At 47.8% G+C, this 13,520-nt stretch overlaps 1 protein-coding gene across 2 annotated transcripts in view; it reads left to right on the forward strand.

The window, feature by feature from the left end:
- Ctnnbip1 (catenin beta interacting protein 1) overlaps positions 1-13,306 on the forward strand; it is a 58,566-nt gene extending 45,260 nt beyond the window's left edge. For both annotated transcript variants that reach the window (XM_090335882.1, XM_090335883.1), the window contains one exon: positions 13,004-13,306. In XM_090335882.1, coding sequence (XP_090192008.1) covers positions 13,004-13,062 — 59 coding nt within the window. In that variant the 3' untranslated portion in view covers positions 13,063-13,306. The remainder of the gene's footprint in view (positions 1-13,003) is intronic.
- Positions 13,307-13,520: the final 214 nt, after the last annotated feature.

Genomic DNA, 13,520 nt, shown 5'->3' on the forward strand with positions numbered 1-13,520 from the left:
ATTAAATCCTATTGTCTAGCTATAGCTGTTATTTATTACTTTTTCTTTCATTTCCAAATATATACCTGTGGCCCAGACCGCTTATAAAATTATGCTTACATTTGTGTCACAAAATTGGGACTGTACAGGATTCATTTTAGCATCTATTTCTTATTTAGGACAATTTTAATGTGTTCTTAAACAATTAAAAATCTTTTAGTGATTGCATAATATGTAGTCAACTGATCATGCCATATCGTATTCTGGTCAGCCCTCTCCTGGAAGACCTTTGTTTCTCATCTCTGCTAGTAATCTCAAAAATGAAAGCGTTCATCAAGTTGCTCTTTTGTGCCAGGTTTCTTTTCTTCTTTTTCTTCCTCCCTTCCTCCCCCTCTCCCCCTCTTTCTCTTGTCCACGCTGACGTCTAGTCCTACCACTTAGTTTGATTTTTTTTTTTTTCCATTAAGAGCATCCTGCTAGGGACATTCCTTTTTTTTTTTTTTTTTTTTGCCAGTTCTGGGGCTTGAACTCAGGGCCTGAGCACTGTCCTTGCGCTTTCTCAAGGCTAGAGCTCTACCACTTGAGCCACAGCACCACTTCTAGCTTTTTCTGTGTTTGTGGTACCAAGGACTCGAACCCAGGGCTTCATGCATGCTAGGCAAGCACTCAATCACTAGGCCACACTCCCGGCCTGTGCCAGGTTTCTTGCCTAGTAACACAGGAAGGTTATCCTGATAAGTCTTCACAATAGCTCTATGAAGTGCTGTCTTGGGCCCCACTGTCAGAAAAATGGGTCCAAAGAACCTGTAACATAGCTATGAAGCTGGTCGGCTTCAAGACGTCCCACTGTTGTGTATGAATCCTCGTTGTTTAAGTTTAAGATAGATTTAGGAATGACTTATGGGAATCTTTTTAGGGGGAGGGGGGATGCCATATGGGGCTTAAACTCAGGACCTGGGCACTGTACCTGAGCTTTTTCTGTTCAAGGCTAGTACTTTACCACTTGTGCTAAAACACCACTTCTAGCTATTTCATAGTTTTTTGGCGATAAGAGTTTCATGGAATTTAGACTGGCTTTTAGCCACAGTCTTCAGATCTCAGCCTCATGAGTATCTAGGATTACAGATGTGAGCTGCCAGTACCCAGCTCCACTGTCCCTTTTTTATTCTTTTCTGTTTCTTATCCAGTCGTGGCCGTGGCTTGAACCTAGGGCCTAGGTACTGTCCTGAGCTTTTGTGCTCAAAGCTAGCACTCTACTACTTGAGCCACAGCTCGACTTGCCAGCTTTTTGGTGATGAATTGGAAATAAGTGTTGCACAGTCTTTCCTGCCTGGGCTGGCTCTAAGTTTTGATCTTAGCCTGAGAAGTTAGGATTCCAGGTGTGAGCCACCAACACTCCACTAGACATTTAAATGTTTTTATTAATTTGCTTTATTAATATTATAGAAGTGATGTACAGAGGAATTATAGTTACATGGGTATTTTTTTTTTTTTTTGCCAATCCTAGCTTGAGATTAGGGCCTGAGCACTGTCCTTGGGCTTTCTCAAGGCTAGAGCTCTACCACTTGAACCGCAGCACCACTTCTGGCTTTTTCTATTTATGTCGTACCGAAGAATCGAACCCGGGTCTTTGTGTGTCTCAGGCAAGCACTCTTCTACTAGGCCACACTCCTGGACCGTACATTTCCTTTTGTAGTGTCTTCTGTTTCCTAACTCTCTCGCAGCCCCTCCCTCCTGTATGGTTCATGTTCATTAATGTCTTCCACTATGCTTTTTTTTTTTTCTTTTGTGGGTCATGAGGCTTGAACTCTGGGCCTCGGTTCTGTCCTTGAGCTCTTCAGCTCAAAGCTCCTGCCGTACCTCTGGAGCCACAGCCCCACTTCCCGTTTTCTAGTGATTAATTGGAGATGAGAGTCTCTTGGTCTTTTGTGCCTGGGCTGACTTTGAACCATGATCCTCAGAGCTCAGCCTCCTGAGTAGCTAGGATACAGGCATGAGCCACTTCGCCCGGATCCACTATGCATTTTTTTTTTTTTTTGCCAGTCCTGAGCCTTGAGCTCAGGGTCTGAGCACTGTCCTTGGGTTTTCTCAAGGCTAGAGCTCTACCACTTGAGCCACAGCACCACTTCTGGCTTTTTTCTATGTATGTGGTACTGAGGAATCAAACCTGGGTCTTTGTACGTGCTAGGCAAGCACTCTACCACTAGGACAAACTCTGGCCCCCTCCACTATGCACTTTTAAGCAGCATAGTATGCCATGTGAGAAATAGGTACATAGGTGTGACTTAATTATGTGGTATCATAGAAAGGCAAAACAAATTGGGGAACACTTCCCCTCCCCTAATTCTAGGCCTTGTTTTATTGGTTCTAGGGCTTGAACTCAAGGCCTTATACTTGTTTGACTGGGTTGATTGCTCACAGCTCTTGTTCTGCCATTTGAGCCATAATTCCAGCCCTGTGTTTTACTGGCTAATTGGAAATTGAGTCTCTCACTTCTCAGCCCAAACTCACCTTAAACCACAGTCTACCAGGTCTTAGTCTCCAGAGTAGCTAGGATTATAAGCCATTGGAGCTCACCACTCTGCTGTCCTTTTGTTCTGGGGTTGCAAAGGCCACCCAGTAGCCAGCTAGTTGCCTACAGAATCACTTTCCAATTTGTTTCTGAGACTGTCCTGCTGTTTCCCAGGCTGGCTTCCAGCTTTGTGTAGCCAGCTTGCCATTGGACTCCTAATTTTCTTGCGTCCCAAGTGCTGGGATTTCTAGGTGTATGTTATCATGCCCAGGGCCTGCAGAATTATCCAAGTGCATGGTGCTTCAAATGAGCCCTTGTCCCATGTCCCAGAGCTATAAGGCACTCTCCTAGACATGGGTTGCTTTTTCAAGGATGCTTCTTGTTGTTTTCCTGCCTGGGAACCTTTGTCCTGGCCTGCCTCTGCCCATCTTTGCCCCTGAATGCTGCATACTGGAAAACTGCTCCCCAGGTCTGTCAAAGCCTTCATCTGATCACATGCTCTTGAAGGGACTTCCAGGGAAAATTTCCCCACCGAGGACACTGGACTGTCTTGGTCTCCCTGGCTTTGCTCTGTGGAAGCCAACACTGCTGGGTATGCCCAAAGAGAGTCCAAAATAGGGCCCTGGGTCTCAGGAACCTTGTAGCTGTGGTATGAGCAAGCCAGTAGGAACCAACTGTTCTGGGAAGTACCCCCTCACCCCGCCTTGCTCTACACTTTCTGGTAGACCCAGCTCTGTTCATTACCCTGCTTGAACTTTGTAATGCCCTGTGGGTGGAGGTGGTGAACTTTCTCTGGAATTCTCCTATGCTGCTTTCCAGACTATTCTTTTACTATGTGCGACCTCTGTCACCCTCTTCAGGTCATCCACTCTCCTAGAGCTCCTTCCTGGAAAAAAAACCTATCCCAACAGAGTGTCGGGAGTTCTGCTGTCTGTTCTGTGCTCAGCTTTGCACAGTTCAGTCAGCTTCTAGCCCAGAGTGGTACTTGTTCGTTTAAGTGCAGAGGGAGCCTCATGGAGGCCAAGTTGCTTAGAGCAGCTCCTCTGTGGTCAGTGGGCTGGCTGCGCTCCCCCCTCCCTGGCCTTGGTTCCAGCCCCTGCACTACACAGAGCGTTCACCACCACTTCTGGATCTGCTCTCCCCAGTGTGGCTTGGAGGCTTCTCCCACAGGCTCTAAGCAGCAACAGACTATGAGCTGAAATTACAGTCAGACCCAGGGAGAATTGCAGATATGGGATGGGAAGCTAATCTTTTTCTAACTTTAATCAACACTCAGATGAGAATTACCTGTAACCTAATAACAAAAGTGAGGCAAAGATGCCTATACATTGAAACAAGTGAAAATCAACCTGGATTTGGTGTATAATTTAGGTCTAAAAGAAGGAAAAGAATCTCAAGAAAGAGTGAAGTGTGTGCAAGGCCAGCTGCTCTGCTCCATTGGCGTATTATGCTCGGGGCCCCATGGAGGCTGCTTTGCCCCTTCATCACTCATTGTCATCATTGTCATGGTTCTGTGGTTTAGAACTGAGAACAAATGCCCGAGAAGCCTCCTAGCCTTCTAGGACTGTAACCTCCTGACACCATGACTGGGATGACCCCTCTCTTGACGAGGGGTGTGATGGGGCTGCCAGCCCAGTGGTTGGCCAGGTCACTCACATCCACTCATCCACTCAGTCATATGATGGCCTTGTCCCCAAGCTGCTGGTCCAGCAGGGCAGTCAGGTCCAGCAACAAATGCAGGAGAGCTTTCAGTGCACAGATTGAAGTGTAATATGCATTTGGAGGATTGGGAAACCCACCTGGAAACCACAAGTAAAGATGGTATTTGCTCTGAGCCTTATAGATGTATGGAAAACTATACACACTGGGGAGAAGGCATCACATGCCATCCTGCCCCTTGAGGGAGGCTGAGGCCAGCCTGGAACTGTCTCTTTTAAAAATGATGGAGCTGGCCTGGTGGTGGCTCACACCTGTAATCCTAGCTACTCAGGAGGCTGAGACCTGAGGATCAAAGCCAGCCCAGGAACAAAAGGACCTGAGACTCTTACCTCCAATTAACCTCTAGAAAACAGGAAGTGGGGCTTGGCTCAAAGGTTGGTAGCCTTGAGCTGAAGAGCTCAGGGACAACGCCCAGGCCAAGTTCAAGCCCCTTGACCCACAAAAAAAAAAAAAGATGGAGTTGGGGGCTGGGAGTTTGGCCTAGTGGTAGAGTGTTTGCCTAGCATGCACAAAGACCTGATTTCCATTCCTCAGTACCATATACAGAGAAAAGCCAGAAGTGGTGCTGTGGCTCAAGTGGTAAAGCACTCGCCTTGAGGAAAAAGCCCAAGGACAGTGTTCAGGCCCTGAATTCAAGCCCCAGGACTGGCAAAAAAAAAGATGGAGCTGGGCACCAGTGGTTCATACCTGTAATCCTGAGGTACCCCAGGCTTGGAAAAGGCCTTCTGCTGCTCTCTGAGCTAGACCTGGTCAGTCCATGAGGCCTAAAGGCCACTGCTGGGAGCCCATGTGTAGCAGCTTTGCTGGGCTGCCTCAACCTCCCTTCTGAAGGTGGATGTCCGCCTTGGAGCCCAGTGGGTGCCACTAAGCTTGGTGCTACTCTGGCTACCAAGACCCTGGTGAATCCGTAGCTACTGTTCCCATAGCAACTAGAGTATCATGCCGCCTCTGGGTGAAAACTATCCCCTGGGAAGTTTGGGGCATCCACTGAGATGTACAGAACACCCAGCTTGTAGCCCGGGGTTGCTAAAAACAGTGCATGCTACCCAGTGGGAGTTGGTGTGCCTGGGAGGAGTCCCCATCCAGAGTTCTGCTTCATTCCCCTTGGAAGGTCCCCCTTCGAGAACCATCTGGAACCTGTTTTTCCAGGCAGCATTTCCCCAGAGCTCTTGGGTAGCCCGATACTAGTTGGCATTCAAACAAGATAATGAGCTTATGAGAGAGGAGATACTGCAACCGAGCTGAAGTGCTAAGAGAAGGGGTGAGAGCACCGGGGGTAGGCGCTGTCCTGGACATTTGGCTCCAGCTCGGCCTAGCCAGAATGTGCTCTAGGTGATGTGGAAGCCCGCAGCCAGCTTACTCGCTGTGCTGATGCTACTCCAGAGGGCCCTTCTCTCTTAGCCCTGGAAATTTGGAGTCTGCAGGTGTGTATTTTTGAGCTTTCCAAATCATAACTGTATGCTGGCCGGGTATAAGACCCCTGAAGCATGCAGGAGGCCCACAGCCCCAAGCATTGCACACTGGAACAGTTCTGTGAAGCCCTGGACCACAAGAGGCACGTATGGGGAATGTTCAGTGTCCTTCAGGATGGCGGAGCAGGGCTCTCTGTCCTTAGGACACAGGGTTATCATATGGCGTGGGCTTGGGAGAACTCCTGGCTCCAGATCGTCTGTAAATACCCACAGTGGCTGATGTCACTCCTGCAAGTCCCCTTTCTCCAGTGGCTTGAGGGCTTTCTGGTGCTGCAGCCTTCAGAGGAACTATACCCCCTCCCTCCCTTTGTCGTGTGTGTATGTGTGTGTGTGTTAGTACTGGGAATTGAACTCAGGGCCTACACACTGTCCTTGGGCTTTTTCCTCAAGGCTAGCGCTCTGCCACTTGAGGCACAGCACCACTTCAGGCTTTTCTATGTATGTGGCACCAAGGAGTGGAACCCAGGTCTTTGTGAATGCTAAGCAAGCACTCTACCACTAGGCCAAACTCCCGGAACCCTCCACACTCTATTTTGTTCTCCTTTGCATCCCTCACACTAAATTCAACTGTAACCTGTATGGCCAGTAAGAGCATATTTTACCATGCAGGAAGCACGTGGAACTACCTGGTATAGTTATGAAAAGACTTTTGAAAGACTTCAGCTTAGAGCCTCAAATAGCAAAAGCAAAGCCAGGCATGGCGGTACATACCTGTAATCACAGCACTCTGGAGGCTGAGACAGGAGGATAATGAATCTCAGGTTACCTAGGTTAAACAGCAAAATTATTTTTTCTCTGAAAAAAAAATTAAAAAACAAGAAGAAGGGTATGGAAGAAGGAAAGCAGAAAAGGAAAGGAAGGAAAGGAAAAAAAAATGATTTCCACAAACTGGGAGACTCTCTAAACCACACTACCACTGCCCTGAGTTGGTTCTGGCCAAGGGTGAATGCTAGCCTAAGTCAGACCTTGGTTCTAACACTGCTGGTGTGAATTCATCCCCAGCTCACCAACAGACCAGTGACCCCATTGTCTGGTTCCCGCCTCCAGCTAGGGGCCAGCTTCCCTTTTTCTATGCTTCTGCATATTTGTCATTTTTCTCTCCCCAGTCATTTGCCTTGGTTCATTAAAGGAGCAAGCTGGCACTGGGCGTGGGACAGGAGGGCAGCTTGCAGAGCCCTCCCTTGTTTCAGAGAGCTGGGTCCTCCCCAGCTCTTCAGCTCTGCTTTCCAAGTGTGTGACAGGGCTGAAGGGAAAGCAGGATGAGTGCAGAGAGTAAGGCTGGCATTCTGGTTTCATGCTGAATTCCTCTGAAGTGTGCCTGGGCTGGTGGGGTAATTTTTTTTTTGGTGGGGGGGGTGTCTTGGTTCAGTTAAGATAGTGACAGATTGATTCCATTTCTTCCAGGAGGCCTGGTAAGCCTTACTGTTGTAGAGAAAAGGCCAAGTACCTCATAAAAGTGAAAATATGGGTTCTGCAGCCTGGGTCTCATTCTCTCTCTGCCTCTGATTTACTGAGCTGCTTTGTTCTTCCGAGCTTCGAGTTATTCAAGTTGTCTCCATGCCATTGGTTCAGCTGTTTATCACCAAATTGTCCTGACACTCTTGTCAAAAATTAATTGAAGGGCCAGGAGCCTGGCCCTTTAAGCCTAGCATGAAGCCTAGCATGCATGAAGCCCTGGGTTCGATTCCTCAGAAGCATATACACAGAAAAGGCTGGAAGTGGTGCTGTGGCTCAAGTGGTAGAATGCTAGCCTTGAAAAAGCTCAAGGATAGTGCTCAAGGCCTGAGTTCCAGCCCCAGAACCGGCAATAAATAAATAACTGACTGTGAGGCATCAGTAGCTCATGCCTGTAATCCTAGCTAGCTGAAATCCTAATCCAAGCTGAAATCTGAGAATTGAGATTCAGAGCCACAGTGTGCTGGAAAGTATGAGTTTTTTTTTTAATAAAGAATTTATTAGCATTGATTTTTACATCATCTTTCAAATGTCATGTTTAACAAACAAATATTTAAAAAGGGAATCTGTATACAATCATTGGCAGAAAGTTTGAGATTTTTATCTCCAATTAAAAGTTTGTTTGAAGCTGGGTGTGGTGGCTCACCCCTGTAACCCTAGCTACTAAGGAGGCTGAGATCTGATGATTGAGGTTCAAACCCAGCCCAGGCACAAAGGGACCTGAGACTCTTATCTTGAATTAACCTCTAGAAAATGGAGAGTGGGGCTTGGCTCAAGCCCCATGACCCACAACAACAACAACAAAAAGTTTGTGTGACTTGGGGCCAGGAGTTTGGCCTAGTGGTTAAAGTGCTTGCCTAGCATGCATGAAGACCCGGGTTCGATTCCTTGGTACCACATACATAGAAAAAAGCCGGAAGTGGTGCTGAGGCTCAAGTGGTAGAGCTCTAGCCTTGAGAAAGTCCAAGGACAGTGCTCAGGCCCTGAGCTCAAGCCCAGGACTGGCAAAAAAAAAAAAAAAGTTTGTGTGACTCTTCTCTAATGATCTCCACTTTCAGCTTTTTGGGGGGGGCTGGGGGGATGGGGGAATGAGGGAATAGTTTGGTAGAGATAAGAGTCTTTGCAGACTTTCCTGCTCTGGCTAGCTTCTCAGCCTCCTGAGTGAGTAGCCAGGATTACAAGAATGAACTACTAGTACCCACCTAGATTTTTTTTTTTTGTGGGTCATGGGGCTTGAACTCAGCCTTGGCTCTGTCCCTGAACTCTTCAGTTCAAGGCTACCACCCTACCCCTGGGTCTGGGTAGTGTCTCTGAGCTCTTCAGCTCAAGGCTATTGCCCTACCCTTGAGCTAAGCCCCACTTTTCATTTTCTAGAGGTTAATTGGAGATAAGAGTCTCAGGTCCTGGGCCGGGAGTTTGGCCTAGTGGTAGCATGCTTGCCTAGCATGCGCGAAGACCCGGGTTTGATTCCTCGGTACCACATACACAGAAAAAAGCCAGAAATAGTGCTGAGGCTCAAGTGATAGAGCTCTAGCCTTGAGAAAGTGCAAGGACAGTGCTCAGGCCCTGAGCTCAAGCCCAGGACTGGCAAAAAAAAAAAAAAAGAGTCTCAGGTCTTTTTGTGCCTGGGCTGGCTTTGAACCCTCCTCAGATCTCAGCCTCCTGAGTAGCTAGGATTACAGGTGTGAGCCACTATGCCCGCACTAGATTTTTTTCTTAATCATAAAGGAATGTCAGATTTTGTTAGATGGTTTTTCTGTGTCTATTAAGGTAATTATATGATTGTTTTTATCCTTTTTTCTAATGATAGATTATATTAATTTACTTTAAGATATTAAACCAACTTTGCATTTCTAAGATAAATCTCAACTTGATCATAGTATAGAACTCCTTTTTTTAATATATATATTGCTATATTTAGTTTGATAGGTTGAGCATTTTTTGCCTCTATCTTTAAGAGAGATTCTGGTCTTACATTTCTCCTTTTTTTTTTTTCTGAGTCTTATCTTTTTTTTTTTCTTATTCTTTTTTTTTTATTGTAATTAGTAAAAGGGTTACATGATATTTGCCAGATAGAAGGTGCATTAATTCACATACATTGATACCCTTTCACATGTCTTGGTACCCGTTTCCCTCCCCCCCCCACACCCCCCATCTGAGTCTTTATCTTTGGGTTTTTTTTTTTTTTTTTTTTTTTTTGCCAGTCCTGGGCTTGAGCTCAGGGTCTGAGCACTGGCCTTGGGCTTTCCTCAAGGCTAGAGCTCTACCACTTGAGCCTCAGCACCACTTCCGGCTTTTTTCTATGTATGTGGTACCAAGGAATCGAACCCGGGTCTTCATGCATGCTAGGCAAGCACTTTAACCACTAGGCCAAACTCCCGGCCCTTTTGGTTTTGTTTTTGTCAGTCTTAGGGCTTAAACTCCTTATCTGCTGTCCCTGAGCTCCTTTTGCTCAAGGCTAGCGCTCTACTACTTTGAGCCACAGTGCCACTTGTGGTTTTCTGGTGAATCATTGGACGTAAGAGTCTCACAGATTTTCCTTCCTGGGCTGGCTTTGAACTTCAATCCTCAGATCCTCTGAGCCTCCTGAGTGTTAGTGAATGTGAACAGGAAGGACTGATAGGCTCTTACCTTCTTGTGCTTCTGCTGGGAAGGGACATGTATGAGTTCTGAACACAGTTTAGATGGTTGGCAGATAATTGAGGGAGAGAACAGAACCTTATCTTGGAATATGCTGTTGGCCTGGAGGCAGAAGACAGGCCTGCAGTGCTTCTGGGACAACCAAGAGAAACCCAAGGGCTCTGCCATCTGTTGGCCTTCAGAGGAGGCCAACTCCAAGGCTAGAGTTGTAATAACTAACTCGGTAACTTACTCTCTCTTTTGGAAATGGGCCCAAATTCATAGAGATGAGAAGGGGAAAAATCAGCATCCTCAGCTTGACTTACCAAGTTCATGGCCAGGCTGATGGTAAGGTTGGATCAAAGAATGCTCTGGAGCCAGGTACGGCTCACGCCTGTAATCCTAGTTACTCAGGAGGCTGAGATCTGAGAATCATGTTCAAAGCCAGCCTGGACCCTAAAGTCCTAGAGACTCTTATCTCCAATTAATCTCTAGAAAACGGAAGGTGGGGCTGTGGTCCCCAGGGGTAGGACGTGAAGAGCTCAGGTCCAGGGGTAGTGCAGTAGCCTTGAGCTGAAGAGCTCAGGGACAGCGCCCAGGCCTAGAGTTCAAGACCCATAACTCACAAAAAAAAAAAAAAAAATGCTCTGGAGAGCTGCCTCTTCTTTGGCCTCAAAGGAAGGAATGTCCTTGTGGTAAGTCCTGGAAAACAACAAGTCCCTCAGGAAAGGACAGGGCACAGGATAGGCCACAGCTCTGCCAACCCTTTGTGCAGCCAAGCAGTACATTGAGAGACCAGCTTCCCAGCGTGAGGAGACAGGCAGATAGCTTGTGGGAAGGTAACATTTGCAAAGCTTTTGCTTTAGTTTGTCTTATTTTCCGTGTCCTTTGAGCACCTGGCAGGCTCTAGAGCCCAGAGCTTAGCTTCTGGGTGTGGGCCAGGGGCTATTCCTCCTGCAGACTCCCCAGTCCCTTCTGGGGAGCCAGTGCTATTTCTGTGCCTGCAGAAGCCCGAGGTCCCTGCAAGAAAGCTCACGAGGCAGGCGAGGAAGGAAGCGAGTAGGCTGCTGCCATTCGTTGCCTCAGAGCATCTTCTGCTGCTACCTCTCCAGCAGTCTCACTGCAACTCCTTCTCTGTCCTCCTGCCAAGACCCAGCATTCAGAGAGTCGGCATCTGTTAGGTAACCAGCTCAGCTGCCATGTGGAGTATGATGTAATCTGGAGTCTATGGTTGCTAGGACAATTCTGCTTGCAGTGATGTTGTGTGGTCCCCAGACTAGGGTGAGGACAGAATGTTTCCAAGAAGATGGGAAGGATTCATAGGGCTTCTCAACCAAGGAGCCTAATCCTAAGAAGCAAGATGGTTTAAGCTCTTCTCTAGAACCGTATTTTTTTCAGGAACAGAGGTGGTGCTTAAAGAATGAAGGTGAAGGCAGAGAGCAGGGTGGGTGGACAAGTTGGTTCTCTTAGCAGCACCTTGGGGTTGCAGCACCCAATGAAGACGCATCTTTGTGATGTCACATTCTGCCATTGAACCCTCTGCTGCAGAACCAGTGTAGATGCTCCATTGCCTCTGTGTGGCATGGGCAATCCAGAGAGGAGACTCTTCGGAGGTGGACAAGGGGAGATTCACATGCCAGAGACCAGCACACACTCCTCACAGGAGTCTACCTTTGAGTTTCCTGTCACTGCTGTTCCAATCCACCCCTCCAGGGAGAATTCCTCCAGTAACACAGAGAAGTATCAGAAAGGACACTAGCAGCCCATTATTGTTTGGAGGAGAGTTCTGAACCACTGTTTAGAGAAGGAGGAGGGAGCAGCAGGACAGGGGACAAGGGAGCAGCTGGATTTGCAGGTCACCTCAGCTTGTTGTAGCTGACTCCTTCCTTCTGGGTCAGGTTAGCATTTCCAGCTTCCTTTCCTCCTCCCTCCTTTGCTGGCTGTTTGTCAGAGCCTGTCTTATGAAAAACAAGACAAAGGAAGTGATTTCATGAGTGCTTGGACAAGAGTCTCCCATTCAGGATTAAGAAAAATAATGATTGTGATATCTTCTGTCTCTCTTGAGCCAGGCGGACGGCAGGCTGGAAATGGACCTAGCCAATCTCCTTTGAACAAGTGTTGAGTTTGGGCAAAGGATAAGCTGTTGCAAAGATGAGAGGTTATTAAAAATCACAATGAATCCAGGTGTTAGTGGCTCAGGCCTGTAATCCTAGCTACTCAGGGGGCTGAAATTTGAGGAATGTAGTTTGAAGTCAGCCCAGGCAGTAAAGTTCATGAGACTCTTACCTCCAGTTAGTGGAGCCATGGTTCAAAAGGGAGAGCACTAAGGCTGGGAGTGTGGCCTAGTTGGTGGACTGCTTGCCTAACATGCAGGAAGCCCTGGGTTCAATTCCCCACTACCACATACACAGAAAAGGCTGGAAGTGATGCTGTGTCTCAAGTGACATAGCACTTGAGCAAAAAGTATCTAAGGATAGTGCTTAGGCTCTGAGTCAAGCCCAGGACTGGCAGAGGCAGAGGCAGAGGGAGAGGGGGAGGGAGAGGGAGAGAGCGAGAGAGCGAGAGAGCGAACGAGAGAGCGAGAGAGCGAGAGCGAGAGCGAGAGAGAGAGAGAGAGAGAGAGAGAGAGAGAGAGAGAGAGGTATAGAGCACTAGCCCTGAGCAAAAAAAGTTCAGGGACCGCTCACAGGCCTTGAGTTCAATTCCCAGGACCAGCATATCTACACACACACTGCAGTGATCAAGATCCTGTAAAAAGCATCAAGACTCCTACCGCTACCCCAATCTCTCTCTCCCCCCCACTCCCTCCCTCCCTCCCCACTCTCTCTCCCCTCACTACTTCTCTCCCTCTCTCCTCCTCCCTCCCTTTTTCCCTCCCTCCCCCCCCTCACACACACACACATACACACATTCTTCTCTGGTCTACTCTAGGACTAAAGACCCTTGTTTTGCTGACCTCTTAACTGGGTAGTCTTGGATAGGCTTCATCTGCTTCCCTACAGCCCTGCATCTCTGCTCTGGTGTTGATGGCCATATCTCATGGCCAGGCTGCAGGAAAAACCAGAGGGGAGGCAATGGGATTCTTTGCAAGCAAAGCCTGATACTTAGAAAACAATCTGATACTAGGGCCAGGAGCTGGGGGGATGGTGGGGGAGGACTGGTGCTCCAACACCACCAAAACCCTTGCCTGGCCCACTCGTAGCAAACACCACAAGCCTGCCAGTAATTCTTGTCCCGTGGTTTGCAGGTGCAGAGGATGTGGTGATGGCGTTTTCCAGATCGGAAACAGAGGACCGGAGGCAGTAGCTTCAAGCCTGTTGGAACACCCTGGAAGCTGTCAAGGGCCAAAAGATCTGTGTGGCTCCTTGGCTGACTGAGTGGCAACAGACCACCTTCCCCTTCCTGTGTTCCCCACCCCAAATTCCCTGCCCCACCGTCACTCAGTGGGGCTGGCATCAAGGGAGATGCGTTTACGATTGGCTTAAAGGGATGGACTCATGATTGGCTGCAGGAAGAAACCTTTTTATTTTTAAATCTTGACCAACGGAAACCTTTTATTTTTATTTCTGACTCTTTATTTAAAAAAAAAAAAATGCGCCTCGGTATCTGGCTTCCCAGGAAGTGTTCCGAGCTCTGGTGCTTTATTTAGGTCATTTTTTAGGAATATGAAGAGGCCCAATTGGCTGCTTAAACTGGAAAAGGAATATGATTGGCTGGCTAGTGGAACATGATCTTTTCTTTGATTGGCTGCAGGTATTCTGCTG

Source organism: Megascapheus bottae, chromosome 6 (genome assembly GCF_031878675.1).
Source record: "Megascapheus bottae isolate mThoBot1 chromosome 6, mThoBot2.hap1, whole genome shotgun sequence".
Classification (NCBI taxonomy): domain Eukaryota; kingdom Metazoa; phylum Chordata; class Mammalia; order Rodentia; family Geomyidae; genus Megascapheus; species Megascapheus bottae.